This window comes from Salvia miltiorrhiza, chromosome 3, assembly GCF_028751815.1.
Source record: "Salvia miltiorrhiza cultivar Shanhuang (shh) chromosome 3, IMPLAD_Smil_shh, whole genome shotgun sequence".
NCBI classification, from domain to species: Eukaryota; Viridiplantae; Streptophyta; class Magnoliopsida; order Lamiales; family Lamiaceae; genus Salvia; species Salvia miltiorrhiza.
Window position 1 is genome coordinate 6,681,831 of NC_080389.1, and position 17,199 is coordinate 6,699,029.

Below are 17,199 nucleotides of genomic sequence, written 5' to 3' on the forward strand. Positions count from 1 at the left end.
TTCGTTGTTAACAATATTAACTCAATCATTTAGGCACACTATACCATGAGGAGAAACAGGACCTTGTGGCAAAAACATCAAAGAAGACTAAAATAACTCAAGCTAAGGACAAACAAGTAGCTAAGGGTACAAAACTAAAAAACTAGAGAAAAACTAACTATTCACTACTACAAAATGCACATACATAACACCTCATACATAACGGTTTTTTCAAAAAACCGTTATGTATGAGCGCATTTTTAGAATAGATAACGATTTTGACAAAAAACCGTTATCTATGTAGTGTTGTCCATACGTTTAGATAACGGTTTGAGTTATTCCGTTATATTTGTGCGTTATCTATTAGATACATACATAACGGTATTACAAAACCGTTAAGCCGACCGTTATCTATGAGCATCTTTTTATAGAATTTTAAAAATTAAAAGAAAAAAAAAATCAAAAAATTGGCTTCTTCTTCCCCAAATTGGCTTCGACACCTCCACTTTCCCCAAAAACTTAAAGAAAAACAGGGCTTCTGCAATTCTTCTTCTCCATCCGCCTTCTTCTCCATCCGCCTTCTTCTTCGCCTCTCCTCCCCCCATCCGCCTTCTTCTTCCCCAAATCGACCCCTCTGCCATATACCAACTCTGTTCGCCCCGATTCTCCACCAAGTCCCGACTTCGAACCATGCCGATGCTCCAGCGCGGCGCACACTTCGGCGACCCGGATCGACGCCTCCTTCACCAACTCCAGCGCGGCGCACGCTTCGGCGACCCGGATCGAACCAAGTCCCAGCTTCGAACCCTAGGTTGTCGCAGGTTGCCTGTCATCGAAGCCTCTCAGGAAAGCCAACTTTCCCCTCACGACCTATCTCGAGCTCCTCTCTTTTTTCCCCAAATTCAGAACCCTAGGTCGTTTGTCGCCACCTCCACCGCTTCCATCGGTAGTCACCTCCCTCGCACTGAAATACTCCGATTTTAATGGCAGCGACCCTCTCTCTCTCAGATAATATGCACAAATTGGGCACAACTTTATCTTTCTAGGGTTCTAAATTGCTCCGGTAACGACAGTTCTCTCCAACTCCAGTAAGTCCTGAACTCTGCACTTCTCTACTCTGGGTTCGAATTTTTAAATTCTCGAGCAATTTTGTAAGTTATGCATACTTAGTAAGTTCTAGTTCTCTTCTTCGGAGAACGGGGTGTTGCAGTTGATTGATTCTTGTAGTCCGACTTAATTCAATTGCTTCTTGCACTGTAGTTATTGAATTCGCGGGGGATTCTGAATTCTTGATTGCTCCGGGTCCGAATTGTTATGACAGTTTTCTTAGGTGGTAAGCTTTGCTTAATTGAATATTAGGCATGGTGGATGCTCACAATGAAATCATGTCTTGTATTCCTGTGCTCTAAGACCTAAATTTGAAACTGATCGTGTATTGTTAGGCTGATGCTGGAGGTTCACCCTCACTTGTTGCTCGAGGATTCAGCACTGTTCAGGCTGCTAGTGGTGGTGAGCAACTTGAAATTCAAGTTCCAGTTGAAAGGTTCATTCTTCATTTCTCATCTGCTATCTCTTTATCTATATGCATATATTTATATGTGTATTTGTGTTTTTTTATTATTTACTATGTTTGTGGAACTGAGGTGCTAAGTGATTTGTCACAATTTCAGAAACGACTATCTCTGTCCTTGGAATAGTCATTAAGCCCAGATTCCTTTGACTCTTCATTTCTAAACATATTCATCTTAATAAAATACTGCTCAACCTCAGATATATTTGGCTAAAACTGGCAGATTTTTGTATTATATTTTGTCTTACCCTCTTGAAATTTGTTTATGGGAGAGAGAGAGCGAGAGATTGTATATATATGTGTATATATATAAAAATGGTTATTGTGACGTAAGAGCTAGCTTGCTTGTTGAGTATTGAAAGCTAAGGCTGCCTATGGTTCATGCTTGCACGTATGGAACTATTACTTTGAAATTGATGCTTCATTCAACCAAAAATATTGTCTTTGTAAATAGCATATCCTAATCCAAGATTCCTAGTTTTTTTGCATGGAAATATGGAGCTAGATTTAATGAAGTAACTCCCACTCTAGCTATAGCAGCAACCTGTAGGGCTTTTTTGGATTGCTGGATCAGGTATTAATTTTGGATCTATAATCAGAATTGTGTTGTTATCAAAAAGCTTGAAGCAGCTTCATCGAAGATATTTGGTGGGGATAGATCTAAGATCAAGAAAATTGAAGAGCTGCGAGACAATATCAGAGTAATACAAACGAATAAAGGTGGGATATCTAACCTAGTCCTAGTGTTTGTGCTTTTTCTGTAGTATTATTTTCACTATCAAAAAGACACAATCGAGTTTGATTTTTGGGGCAGAAATAACATCTTTGTCACAGTTGAAAAAAATATTACATGTATGTTAAAGGGGCTGCCTTCTTGTAGTTTTTGTGGATTTGCTTCTTCTAGTTCTTTTATGTTAAAGGGGCTGCCTTCTTCTAGTTCTTGTAGTGCTTTTACATGTATGTTAAAGTGAATCTATGTTACATTTTTGGGGATTTGCTTCAAATTTTGAATAGTGTTCTTGTGGTGAAAGGGGCTGCCTTCTTGTAGTTCTCTTAGAATGACTTCGTCTGCATTCGTTTCTTTAGGATGGCCATTTGCTTAGTTTCTCCCAATATCCTACTTCTTACATGTATATTACTGTGTTTAGTATTCGAAGTTGGGTATCATGTGAAGAAGAGAGTTTGCTTGAATCTGACTAGTGAAGAGTTGGAAGTATTCATCCAGATTTTGGACCCTTGTCCAAATTGTTGTTTTCTCTCATCCTATGATTACCATAAAAAAAAAAAAAAACTAGGCTAGATGGTTATTTGATTTTGATGGAATAGATTTGATGTTTGAGTGTTTAATTATTCTGTAGGCAATAAGAGTATTATATGTTAAATTAGTTTTTGAAATTCCTTTAGTTAGATAATAATGGGAATTAAGTTGGAGAAAGTTGGTCAACTAGTTGGATTCTAGAATACCAAGAATGAGGAAGAAACGAAGGGATAATTTTTTTCCTACTTTTTTTTTTATCTTTATCTCTTGTAAATTAAATTTTTATCATGTGAACTTGAAATGATGTAAAATTTGGGGATCTAAATGTTGATTGCTTTATGGTAGTTCTCAATCGAAAATTTGGGAACCTACTGCTTGATTGCTTTATGGTAGTTCTCAATCGAAAATTTTCTCATTCTATTAATTGTTTGGAAGATATGGATGAGTGAGTGATTTATTGCCCATTGGTTGAATTGGATGGTTGTGTGACTAGCTTGTTTAGTGTCTTCCTTGATGTGAGGGGAATTGTGATTATGAGGATTACTCAGCTTGCCGTCTAATTTGTAGAAATTTGTACATGGTTTTGTGTTCACTGCCTTTTTTGCTTGTATCTCTAGTTTGTGGATAATGAAGTAGAAAATGAGCTGTAATGATGATGAAAATGGGCTTTTAGTTTGGTTGATGCATTTGGTTTTTGTTGTGATTTAAGGCGTTTTGAGCCCTGCTTGCATTTAACATAATGATGCAATATTGTGATAGGGATACACACATAAGTTTGAGATTGCAGAGACATGTTTTGGAGAGATGGGGAGCCATTTAGGATAATTGGAGGAGACTTGCATTATTTCCGAGTGCATCTTGAGGTATGTAAGGTCACTATTATGTTGGTATTTTGTTTTACCTTGGACCAAAAATCATATGCTTGTTCTTGCATCAATTTTGGGTACTTTTAGTGCTTAGTAATATTTTCCTAAAAAATGTGAAATGGAGAAGTTTTTAGTGCTTAGTAACTTGATAGGTTTTGTTCATTTTACCAATCACTTTGATATGCTTTTTAAGTGTTTATCATGATGCTCTATATTGTGATTCTTGGTTGGCTCTTTGTATGATTTTGTGGCAGGTTTGTGGTGGATTAAATGAGTCGTACGTTGAGCTGAAGAGGCTTGTGAATTCACAAGAAAAGTTGTACCATATGGCTAGCTAGTTGCATATTTAATATGTTTAGTATTTTTGTAAGGCATAATAGTATAGATAGAGCAGTTGTTGAATTTTGACTATATTCAAATCTTGTATGAATTCTCTTTTATGATAATAATATAAAATTAAATATTTTGGATGATATATAATATTATTATTGTTGGTTTTATCATTTATACTGTTATGTATAAATTAATAGATAACGGAGAAATAGAAATCTAATTACGGTAAAAAACGTTATACATAACGGATTACCAAACGTTATTAATATCAAAAAACCGTTATGTATAGGTGTGTACATAACAGTGAATATTAAACTTTCATGACGGTTTGAAACATTATGTATAATACTATAGATAACGGATATAATCCGTTACGTATATATAAACAATCATTATGTATAATAGAATAGATAACGGATATAATACTATAGATAACGGATATAATCCGTTATGTATAATAGAATAGATAACGCTTAAATCTCCGTTATGTATGAAATCCACATACATTACACAATTATATATTACGGATATTTTCGCACATAGATAACGGATAAAATCCGTTATCTATGAGCGAATCTGGCGTAGTGATTGTCATTATATAAACACTTAATCTTTAATGTGTGTTCTCGTATGATTGATGAGAGTTTCTGTGCAACATTATCAGCAAAGAAGGCGAAGAAAATGAAGTCTAATATCTTAAAAGACAAGATACAAAGCATATCTGATTCATCCCACCAACTTAGCGAAGTGGTTATTGAGCATAATAAAGGTTAGAATTCTACATGAGACAACGGTGTGAATAGTTCTAAATCAAATCATCAATGATATAGGATATTATATATGCAAATACATTATGTTTGTCATTAACTGATTTTGTTAATATTATCATCAACTTTTAGGCAAAAGAGTTCCACAAACACCAACACTCAAGTCAAGGAGTGGCAGAACAATCAAGCGAAGAATATTGGACTGATGAAGTGAAAGATTTTATGAGACTTTGAAGCAACTTTTGTATGTACTTTGTACAATTCTCTAGCTATGACTTTTGGCTCTATTACACCGTGTTGGTGACATTCTACTAGCATTTTGAGGTTACCTTTTGTATGTACATTGTATATGCCTCGATGCAGTTTTTGGTTTAATGTGCTATGTATATATAACGCATAATGTCTGAAAGGATACTTAAATAGTTTATATATAAATTGTATTATGTAGATTGTTGCTCCTAGCTGTACAAATTAAATACTCCTAAATGTATTACAATCGTGACCTACAAGTCAAGTATAATATGTCTGCACTTAAAAATGATTCGACCAGCGCCGTTATTGGTCCCATAATTCACGGAGCAATTATGGAAACACCGCGTCCTACGCGGTGCAAAATTTCTAGTACAGATATAAGTACGTGAAGCAATTAATTAAATTATGCCTTTTAGCGAAAATCATGTTATTTAATTGAAAGACATTTTCTAAGAATACTCATTGAAATATGCATATGATCATGTAGTCAGTGTTCTCAACAATCTACAATCTAGCGATTGCATAATTATATCAAGGGAAGTACACTATGTGGGAGATGCATGTCTATAAATCAAACAGCTAAGTTGTTCAATTAATAGTAAAATGCCAAAAGAAATGAAAATACAAAATATAGTGAAATTAACCTAGATGGTAACAAAACAAAGAGCCGGGAAAAAGTAACCATAACCCAATTTTTATTCGACACTTCATTCTCAACACTTGAAAGAAGCATAACCAAATAATTCGACAAGAAATTTATTTCAAACTTTTAGGGAAATATTATATAGGGAACGAAAACCTAAAAGTTCTATCTAGAAATTAAAGCAACTTAATATGAAATTAAACTCCGTTTGGTCATCAATAAAATAAAACCATTAAACTCCTCGTTAATTGATATGGCATTTTGAACTAGATCGAGAAATAATCACATCAGATAAAGAGAATAACCACTATGTTTTATTTGTAAAGAGACATTGAATTATTCAGTCCATGAACTGAACACAAGTTCTATAAACTATATAGAGAGAAACCACTCATCATCATGTTCTAAGACTTTATTTTCATCTTTCATAAATCTTCTGGTGAGACTAAACTTTCAACATAGACATGAGTTGAACGGTAATCGCAACAAACCTTGGGACAGCGGAACACATTATCCTGACGATCAAAAACCAACAAAGTGGATCCACAATTTACCAAAATCTCACCCTTTAGACCCACCACCAAAGGTGCTGGTTGAAGTAGCTCAACAAGATGATGAACATTCACCACTTTCTCCCAAGACTTCTTCATAACCCAAACTTGAACGATTGTTTTAAAATAATAAATATCCCAATGTAGCGCGCAAAGGCAACCACCAAGCACACCCAATAACTTTATAGCGCGATATTCTTCATCAAAGGGAAGCTCAATCCTTCCAAACACCTCACTCTTCAAGTCCAAGAAAATAATATCCTCTTTATGTCCATTATAATTCGTCCAGTAAAGCTTCCCACCTGCAAACACCCCCTCTTTGCAACGATATGTACATAAATATTCCTCGCAGTGCTCTATTGTTTTCCATGATTTTGTCTTTGAACTATAAACTTTACCAACCCACTTCCACCGATAATTATCAAGATTAGCCACATTCACAAACACCTTGTACTCACCACTTGATTCAACCCAACCGAATCCAAAATCACTAACATACCCGACATTAGAAATTTCAGGCAGTTTCTTGGAGATTCCAGTGGATGGATTCCACAAGTGAATTCTACATGGTTGCTCTGGCAGATTCCTGGAGATTCCAATGGATGGATTCCACGAGTAAATTCCACTTGGTTGCTCGAGAATACAGAGCAGCCCATTATAGCACCCCAAAATCTCAAATCGTATAGTATTCGTTTGAACAGCTAAAGGAGATAAAGAGATAGTATTTGGTGGTTCACTCAAAACCGACGGCAGAGAAGATTGCACAGGCCAATCATCAAACTCATCAAACAAATAGTTCTTTAAAATGAGCCTTTGTTGGGGGAAAGATGGGTTTTTAATTGAATTTTGATGATGGGTTTTGATGAAACGTTCGCTATCAATTAAAGAGCCCCATGATTTCGAAACGCACCTGAACTTCAAAACTGAATTCACCGCAAGTCTGGATAGTATTTCTTCAATGGTTTCTTCAGGAAGATGGAGAGATTTTCGTCTACTTTTTCCGATCTCCATACCCAAGCTTCGATATAATTTTTAAGGTTTTAGGTTTTTGTATTTGAAGTGGCGAGGGTGTTAGGTTTTTGTATTTATTTCGAGGGTTTCAGGAATAGAGAGATCAGATGATGGGCTGATATATTTCTGGATTCCGTTTGTTTGTTAATTACTAATTAGCGTTTACTAATATTCAATTTATAATGTTTATAATAACATTTTTTCAGTATTTAACTTTTAATTAATAATTCAGATGTGATCCTCTGTGGCTCTGTCCCACAATTTAGTGTGTACCACTCTTAGCAAATAGCAACTTAATATGAAATAATGATAGTTCTTGCAACATAATAAAGATAGTTCTAGCAACTCGGTTCTGAAACACCAACTATTCACTCAACTCTGCCAACAAAATTTGTTAGGACAACCTTAATTATTGGCATATTTTAACATCATCAACACTTAGAATCCACATCTAGTTTATACCACTCCAAACAGCTGAGTTCATTACTATGGAATACTGTCCGAGGCAGCTGAATTTGTCTTCCTCTCTGCTTGGAGTGATCGACACAACGATTCCAGTTTGTCCTTCTGATTTCTCGTTTCCTCCAGTTGTTTCTTCAAGAGTTCACGCTCGTTGGTCAGTTCGATGATGGTGATATCTGATTTATCGCAATTGCTCTTCATGATGGTGTTTTCCTCTTTAAGGTCCTTCATTACTTTCGCCATCTAATTTTGCAAACACAAAGATTATTATAGGAAAGGAAACAAATTAATGTGGGTTACGTAGAGGAATATATATCATTGGAAAAAAAGATGCTATATATGACACTGTCTCTCTACCTTCTTGATTTCTTGCTTAAATGTTACAGAAACCTCGTTACTCTTCAACAATGCTTCCTGGGAAACATGAATTAGAAAGTGGGAAAAAGGAAAGAAAGTTAGAGAGAAAGAAACACAATGAACTAGCCAGAGGCTTAATTCAGCAATTCACGATTGATATAAAATTCAGTCTGGAAAAACAGAAAAGGTGTCAGTCAAACTAGATTATCTGAGCAAGCCTACAAGTAAAACATTTACCATTGGATTCCACTCATCTGAACATATGTTCGAACCACCCTCTCTCTTATACAGATGATGTCTAGAGATGTTTCCCTGAGGTGTTTTCTTTTTATTTCCCCCTTGTGCATCAGGATTTCCAGCCAATTGATTCTTTGATATATCAGGACCAACCTCCTCCTCCGTATCACGAAGGACGCGGAATCTACAGTCACACATGTTAAATTAGTAAAGAAACTACATATAAGAAAGTTGCTTTTCATTAGAAAACTAGTCTAAAACACAAATAATTTATGCTACTTAAAAAAGTAACTTTATATATTCAAAATTTATCTTTATGTTTCATTTGTAAAATGTCAGAATTAGGACATATATATCCACAAAAAAACTTACCCATTAGCAGCAACATCTTCAACACTAAACTTGTAGGCATCGCTGTAAGGTTGACAACACTCGCATCCTGGACCCTTGTTCCCTTTGCATCCGCAATGCCTTATGAACAGGTTAGGAAGCTTGACTAAAGGAGGATTAATAAGAAATGAGGATCCATTGATTGCCTTTCCAAGCTTTCCATGGGGCAGCACAACGGTGCCCTCAACATAACAAACGATATGGATTTTAACGCCATTAGTATCAATACCGAGTTCCTTGCAGTCTCCCTTAGTCCACTCGTAAGCTACTAGACGATGTTCATTATCACCCAGTTTGCCAGACCTTCCATAAAGAAACAAGAATGTTCCGCATATAGTCGCCGGTACTGTACCCATAGCACCACCAAGAGACACACTAAACTTAACAACCCACTTTAACTCTTCACTCCATTCCCAAAGGTCAAAATCAATACCAACTTTAGGATGTCGATTCCGAATGCGAACATAACCTAACGAATCTCCACCATTAAACTGGACAAGCTCACCCCATTCAATGGGAATCGAGGGATGACACTCTGGTGGTAAATCAATGTAAGATAAGGTTTTCTCACTACAATCCAACGATACAATTCTGTCAAGCAAATTAAACCAATAAAATTTACCTCTAACAGATATAGCCATAGAACCATACATATATGTTTCTTCAAGATTATCAAAGGGCTTCTTAGGAGAAATTTGGTTCCAGGAATCCTCTTGGAACGAATACAACTCAATAGTTTGGGTCATTCTAGAAAAGGATCCCGGTGGAAAATCACCTTCACGAACTCTTAGGATTTTGTAATCACCAGATTTAGAATCATAGCAGACACAAGCACCAACCAACGAGGTCCTCGTCTCATCAAATGCAGAGACTTCGTCGGTAGGAAAGAAAAGACACTGTTTGGTTGTGGGGTTCCAAAGATAAAAATGGCCTCTATATTCGTAGATACATAACCAATCCTTTATTTCGAGGGTTTCAGGAATCGAGAGATCAGATGATGGGCTGAATCATATATTTCTGGAATCCTTTTGTTTGTTAATGACTAATTAGTGTTTACTAATATTCAATTTATAATGTTTATAATAACATTTTTTCAATATTTAACTTTTAATTAATAATTAGATGGGATCCTCTGTCCCACAATTTAGTGTGTACCCACTCTTACATCCAACAAATTTTTATTCCAAATTGTTAATGAGATGACAGTCAAATTGAGAGGAAAATTTGAAGTTCATAATGAAGCATAAAATTAGGAAAATCGTAGAACTCTAAAAAAGTATTAAACTTTTAAAAAGTTTAAATTGAGAGGGAACTTGATTGAGATCACAAAAAATATTTTCGTCCAATATTTGCATCATAGAACTCTAAAAAAGTATTAAACTAAAAGAAAATTAGGAAAATCAACCGAAATTTCACGTGGTTCTTAAATTTTTGAGTTGGGGACTATACAGTTCTTTTTAGAGTTTATAAATGTATAAACATGTTTCTTAATCAGATTATGATAGGGGCTATAAATATTCTTAGATTACGATAGGAGCTATACGTATTTATTCTTTCAGCTTTATTTAAATTAAATTGTTAATTTACGTACAATTTATTTTAATTTGTGAGCTATAGAATATCGAGCAAAATAGTAAATTTCTATTTAATTATTATTACTATTATTTTAAAAAGGGGCTGTAATACCATCACCCAACAATTAATAGCTAATGAAGATCATGTAATGACCCACCCTTTTTAAACATTTAGTTAAGTCTACTAATGTAGACCAGTTATGATCATACAGATTACGATTATTAGTTTAAGCCAATTCAGTAATCTAAATTGAGATATCAATACAAGAAGCGATTGATTTAAATTATGTCTTTTAGCAAAAATCATGTTATTTATTTTATAAGAATACTCATCGAAATCTGCATATGTAATCAGTGTTCTCAACAATCTGCATATTGTATAGGAAACCTGAAAAGTTCTATCTAGAAATTAAATCAACTTAATATGAAATTAAACTCAGTTTGGTCTTCAATAAAACCATGAAACTCCTCGTTAATTGATATGGCATTTCGAGCTAGATCGAGAAATAATCACATCAGATAAGAGAATAACCACAATGTTTTATTTGTATAGAGACATTGAATTATTCAGTTCATGATGTGAACACAAGTTCTATAGACTATATATAGAGAGAGAAAGAAAAGAGCTTCAATTCTTAAGAAACAATACACATCATCAAAAAAAGCTACGAAACCACTCATCATCATGTTCTAAGACTTTATTTTCATCTTTCATAAATCTTCTGGCGAGACTAAACTTTCAACATAGACAAGAGTTGAACTGTAACGACGACAAACCTCGGGACAACGGAACACATTATCCTGACGATCAAAACCCAACAAAATGAATCCACAATTTACCAAAATCTCTCCCTTTAGACCCACCACCAATGGTGGTGGTTGAAGAAGCTCAAGAAGATGAGAAAGAGTCACCACTTTCTCCCAAGACTCCTTCATAACCCAAACTTGAACGACGTCTGTTCCAACATAATCTAGCGCGCAAAGGCAACCACCAAGCACACCCACAAACCAGGGCTCTTCCACGCAAAACTCGTGATCAAAGGGAAGCTTAATCCTTCCCAACACCTCACTCTTCAAGTCCAAGAAAATAATATCTTCTTTATATCCATTATTATTCGTCCAGTAAAGCTTCCCACCTGCAAATATCCCCTCTTTGCAAGGATATGTATATTCATATTCCTCGCAGCGCTCTATTGTTTTCCATGATTTTGTCTTTGAACTATAAACTTTACCAACCCACTTCCACTCGTTATTATCAAGATTAGCCACACTCACAAACACCTTGTACTCACCACTCGATTCAACCCAACCGAATCCAAAATTATGAACATAGCAGACATTAGAAATTTCTGGCAATTTCTTGGAGATTCCAGTGGATGGATTCCACAAGTGAATTCTACATGGTTGCTCTGGCAGATTCCTGGAGAATCCAGTGGATGGGTTCCACGAGTAAATTCCACTTGGTTGCTCGAGAATGCAGAGAAGCCCATTATAGCACCCCAATATTAAAAATCGCATCAATGTAGTATTCGTTGGAACAGCCAAAGGAGATAAAGAGATAGTATTTGCTGGCTCACTCATAACCGACAGCAGAGAACAACATTGTGGAGGCCAATCATCAAACTCATCAAACAAATAGTTCTTTAAAATGAGCCTTTGTTGGGGGAAAGATGGGTTTTTAATTGAATTTTGATGATGGGTTTTGATGAAACGTTCGCTATCAATTAAAGAGCCCCATGATTTCGAAACGCACCTGAACTTCAAAACTGAATTCACCGCAAGTCTGGATAGTATTTCTTCAATGGTTTCTTCGGGAAGATGGAGAGATTTTCGTCTACTTTTTCCGATCTCCATACCCAAGCTTCGATATATTTTTTAGGGTTTTAGGTTTTTGTATTTGAAGTGGCGAGGGTGTTAGGTTTTTGTATTTATTTCGAGGGTTTCAGGAATAGAGAGATCAGATGATGGGCTGAAATAATATATTTCTGGATTCCGTTTGTTTGTTAATTACTAATTAGCGTTTACTAATATTCAATTTATAATGTTTATAATAACATTTTTTCAGTATTTAACTTTTAATTAATAATTCGGATGGGATCATGTCCCACAATTTAGTGTGTACCACTCTTAATTTGTTATAATTTTTAATAATGTTTTCTTCAATTTTAATTTAGGGTTAATTCGCTCTAAATCCTTAATCTATAGTCATTTTCCATTTTTTCCATCAATCTTTGAACTTCCCACAAAAAACCCCCAACTTTCAATTTTTCCTAATTTTCCCATGACGGGTTTTTCGGCCAAATCCGAAGTCGGAATTTTCCTATGTGGCCTTATTCATGCCAAGTCACCCTATACGTAGCAAATCACACCCACCCTCTCCCTCACACGTCACTCTCACCCTCCCACGTCACTCACTTTCTCTCTTCCCCCATCCCCCTTCCCCCTCTCCCCCCGTCTAGCTCCCCCCCTCTCTCACCGCCACAACCGCCCAGATTCTCGGGACGGCGGTTTCCAGGAGACGGCACAAGCTGAAGAGCGGCGTCGAAGTACTCCGCCAGAATTTCAGAGGCGGCGAGCGAGCTCAGGCGGCGCCGGCTTGAGGACCGACATTTTCTGGGACCTCCGTCGACTCTCCCCCTTCCCCCATCCCCCACCGCCGCCACTTCCTCCCCCCTCCCTCTCCCTCTCTCCTCCACTCGATTCCTGGCGCCGATTGAAAACCCACGTTTGAAAACCCACTTCGCCCCCCCTCATCCCTCTCTCCTCCACTCAGATACCAAATTTGAAGAGGCTCGGGGCGTTAGGTGGCGTGACTGGGAGACAGAGGCTCACCAGAGGAGGCAGGTCAGGGCAGCGCTGCTATTTACGGCGCAAGCCCTAGGCGGCGCGAAGAGGGGAAAAAACCCTAGCTGCAACTCTAAAAACGTGGATCAGAGAGAAGGGTTCTCAGGTCGGATCTTGGGAGCATGGAGCCTTTGAGGAGAGCGGTCATCGGGGCAATCTGTAACAGACAGGGATGAAGGCGGTAGTCTGCCGGTTTTTTGGAGGAAATGAGCGGCGGCGATCGGACATTGAGAAGAAGGTGGTGGACGTGGTAGAACGGCGACAAATTGAAGAATAACAAGCAAGAAATTTGGCGTGTCCATGTAACACCCCGCATTTTTTTTCCTCATTATAAATATTTTGAGTTTTAAGAGCACTGAGATATAAAAATAAGTTTATGATGAGATGAGATATTCATATAGTTTGAGCTAGTTTATTTTCGACGAAGAACTAGTGAATAAAATACTTTGAGGAAATAAGGATGTATAGAGATGTTGGTTGAACATTGATGAAGTTAAAAATTTCTTTTCTTTCGATAGTTTGTAGTCGAGCTCTGTTCTGGAAGCAGAGCTGAAGTTGAGCTCTGCTCTGCTCTGACGACAGAGCTGAAAGCTCTGCTCTGCTTTGGCTTTAAGCTCTGCTCTGACCTGGGAGCTCTGCTCTGGTTTTGAGCTCTGCTCTGGATGCGAGCTCTGCTCTGCCAAGTGAGTTATGTTTTGAGCGGTCTTTGCTTTGGACAGAGCTGGCGTCGATTGATCTGCTAGAATTGAGAAATCATTCCTCTGCTATGACAGAGAAATCGTCATTCCTCTGCTCTGACAGAGAAATCATTCCTCTGCTATGACAGAGAAATCGTCATTCCTCTGCTCTGACAGAGAAATCATTCCTCTGCTATGACAGAGAAATCGTCTTTCCTCTGCTCTGACGAGCATTTCTCTGCTCTAGCGAGCATTCCTCTGCTCTGGCGAGTTTTTCTTCTCTGCTCTGACGAGCGAGGCAGAGCTGAGTGAGCTCTGCTCTGGTGGCAGAGCTGAAATCAAGCTCTGCTCTGATGGTTGAGATATGCTCTGCTCTGGTGCGGAACTGACTATAGAGAGAGAAGAGTCAAAGCAAGTGGATAAACATAGTTAACGGATAAGATATTTTATGCAAGTGGATAATTAAGCATGTGTTATTTATCCAATACTTGATGGCTAAGTAAATGGGGTTAAATAAAACAACACCTTTCTCTTTCATCCCTCATAACAGACGTCCCTTTCCTCTCTCTTTCCTCTCTCTTCTCTCTCTCCTCTCTCGACTGTCTTCACCCAACACCATTGATGAGATAGTAAAAAGCTTCATAAGCTACTTGTATGCCATAACCACCGATTAAATCCAGTTGAAAACACTCTTAAATCCATAGAACAAAAGCTAGGTTGAAGGTTCAAGCTAGGAATCAAGAAGGTGGAATTATACTTTTCTCTACACAAATCATAAGAGTAAGCTTCTAAACACATGAATCTACTTATATCTAAGCTTTATGAGCATGTAAATGGAGGATCAAAGCATGAAAATATCACCTTATCTTTTCTTTAAAATTTTCGAAAATTATTTAGGGAAGGAAGTCGTCTAAAATTTTGTCATCTTCTAACTTTAAGTGGAGAGTATATACATGCTATTAAGATGTTATTTATTTGTCTTTTGAATGAAAAGAATGAATTAATTTTGAGATATGTAATATTAAAGATGTTAGGTTGTGTGATGTTGGAAAGTTGAAGTTCGTGAAGAAAGTGAGGATTTGAGTATAAAGATGAGCCTATGAGATTGTAGTTATGATAGTTGATGGATTAAAATGATGATTAGAGATGATTGATAACGATTATGATGAATTGGTTTGACAAGAAATAGAGTATGCTTGGCTATATGTTTAGGGTGGACTAATTGATGAGTTAATATGACTAGCAAAAAAAAAAAGAAAAAAAAAGAAAGAGCTACTGACTTGATGTAATTTGACAGGGTTATTGATACCCTACAATCTTGAAAATTTTATGGTAAGTATATATAAGTGTTAGGAACGTTCATGTAAAATTTGAAGTCATTTGGACATCGTTTGATACCCTTTTAAATTATAAGTCTCCAACTGCAACTTTCTACCGAAAGTTTGGAAGAAATTGATACTAGAGTCACTTTTCCAGTAACTTCCCCTGAGTTTATGGTTTCAAAATTTTTCTATGAACAAGATGAACATGTAAGATAGCTACCCATAAAATTTCAAGTCATTTTGACAAGATCTACGTTTTTTTCAAAAATCAAAACTTCCCAGTTGCACAAAACTGTCGAATATGGTAGACTGTAGGAAAATGGTCATATCTCCTAAACCACGTAGAGTTTTGCAACCTACTTTTTGTTTAATGAAACTAGACTTCAAGAGGTTTCAAATGGTATGAGTTCCAAACCCAGGGGAGTTCCGAGGTAAAGCAGGTTATTGCTTGAAGTTGGGACAGAGTATATCAGGTCTAGTAATAGGCATTCACAACACTCCTACCTTTAATTTATTATAATTGCATCTGTTAATGGCGATAACTATACACCATATTAATCCATAAAAATGCTAATGGGATATATATATATATATATATATATATATATATATATATATATGTTTATATATATATATAGATATAACACTTTTTTCGAGTTTAATTTACTTAACCAAATTTGGTTCTCTTGAGATATTTAACCACATAATGATGTCATTAAGCATTATGTGAATTATCGAGAATATATATAAGAATGTGATATAACATCATAACTTTAGTATGTGATTGTTAGATGTTATTTGGGTTTGAGTATTTAGGAGTTGTTCCTTGATGAACAGATTAGACTTAAAATTTGGTGATGAGTCGAGAGTAGAAGCAGTAAATATGTAGGAAGTATTATTTAGAAGGTACCAATGAAAAACGAAGTGTAGAAATAAGATAAGAACAGTGAATTTAGTAAGGATTTGTCTGATCGACGTTTATCTTCTTACATGAACCATCTATGCCAATAATGATATCTGAAGACACGAGTCGAGGGCATAAGTAGGATTTCTCCGAAGTACGAGGAACGAAGCTAGGATTTCCAGGTGGGCATTACTTTCTAATACCCCTATTACTGGCTTTCTAAATGATGATTATAATGATGTTTAAGATGATTTGAGATAAATTGATGTTTGAACTAATTAACTTGCCGAGTTTTGATGTCGACGAGCCTGTACGTTACCCTCTACGGATGAAACGATTCCGGGTCCTGCCAAAGGCGGGATTGTGTACACGGAGGTAACCGTGAGCTGTATACCGGGTTGGCCGGTCAGAAATGACTGTGAGCCGACTGTCAGGTCGGCCGGTTACGGTGCTTGAGAAGGAGGCCTACTTCTTAGTACCATGATAATGATGAGTTGTAGAAGCGGTACTACATGCTAAGTATTTGTGACTGCAGTCTATCTTTCTTTACTTTATGATGCTTATAAGTTATTGATTTATGCTTAATTGTTCTAATTTTAGGGATTTGCATGTGCATATTTTAAATTAAATCTTCTGGAAATTGGTGCGTTTTATGGTTTGTTTGATGCTTTGCAGGAGATTTGGGTTTATAGATGGAAGAATGCAATTTTGGAGATTTTTGGGCTAAAAATGGTGTTTTTAGCAGACATCGACATAGTCAGCGCCAAAGTCAAAGTCAAAGTGCCAAAGTCAAAGTCAGCGCTACTGCAGTCAGCGCTGCCGAATCCAGCTCCACCCATTCTTGCCAGCGCTGACCATTTTCAACTCAACTCATTCTTGTCAGCGCTGACCATTTTCAGCTCCGCCCATTCACGCCAGCGCTGACCATTTTCAACTCAACTCATTCTTGTCAGCGCTGGCCATTTTCAACTCAATTCATTCTTGCCAGCGCTGACCATTTTCAGCTCCACCCATTCTTGTCAGCGCTGGCCATTTTCAACTCAATTCATAACTGCCAGCGCTGGCCATTTTCAACTCAATTCCAGCGCTGACCATTTTCAACTCAGCCCATAAATGCCAGCGCTGACTACTTTCCAGCTCCGCCTATTTCGCCAACGCTGACTACCTTTCCCAAACATAATCATAAGGGTTCACTTTCCAGA

The 17,199-nt window shown here is 36.9% G+C and overlaps 3 protein-coding genes and 1 long non-coding RNA gene across 9 annotated transcripts; 1 reads left to right on the forward strand and 3 right to left on the reverse strand.

Annotated features, from left to right (window-relative positions):
* The first annotated feature begins 292 nt into the window (after positions 1-292).
* LOC131017255 (uncharacterized) lies at positions 293-4,099 on the forward strand. Of its 6 annotated transcripts, XR_009099503.1 has the most exons (6): positions 297-1,067; positions 1,240-1,312; positions 1,422-1,522; positions 2,149-2,269; positions 3,567-3,670; positions 3,928-4,099. It is a non-coding gene; the product is annotated as an uncharacterized LOC131017255 (long non-coding RNA). The 6 variants fall into 6 exon arrangements; XR_009099505.1 differs by having other exon boundaries at positions 293-1,130; positions 1,240-1,522; XR_009099501.1 differs by having other exon boundaries at positions 295-1,067; positions 1,240-1,522.
* A 1,994-nt stretch (positions 4,100-6,093) lies between these two features.
* On the reverse strand, positions 6,094-7,230 carry LOC131018215 (F-box/kelch-repeat protein At3g06240-like). The gene has a single exon (XM_057946940.1). The coding sequence runs from the start codon at positions 7,228-7,230 to the stop codon at positions 6,094-6,096; it is 1,137 nt and encodes a 378-aa protein (XP_057802923.1).
* A 319-nt stretch (positions 7,231-7,549) lies between these two features.
* LOC131017252 (uncharacterized) lies at positions 7,550-9,630 on the reverse strand. Its single transcript, XM_057945990.1, has 4 exons — positions 8,659-9,630; positions 8,287-8,470; positions 8,050-8,106; positions 7,550-7,935 (listed from the first exon to the last, which is right to left on the reverse strand). Exons 1-4 carry the CDS (start codon positions 9,420-9,422, stop codon positions 7,717-7,719), a joined length of 1,224 nt encoding a protein of 407 aa, XP_057801973.1. The 5' UTR covers positions 9,423-9,630; the 3' UTR covers positions 7,550-7,716.
* Positions 9,631-10,961: 1,331 nt separating this feature from the next.
* Positions 10,962-11,831, reverse strand: LOC131018216 (F-box/kelch-repeat protein At3g06240-like). Its single transcript, XM_057946941.1, has one exon. It carries the CDS (start codon positions 11,829-11,831, stop codon positions 10,962-10,964), a length of 870 nt encoding a protein of 289 aa, XP_057802924.1.
* Between the last annotated feature and the right edge of the window lie 5,368 nt (positions 11,832-17,199).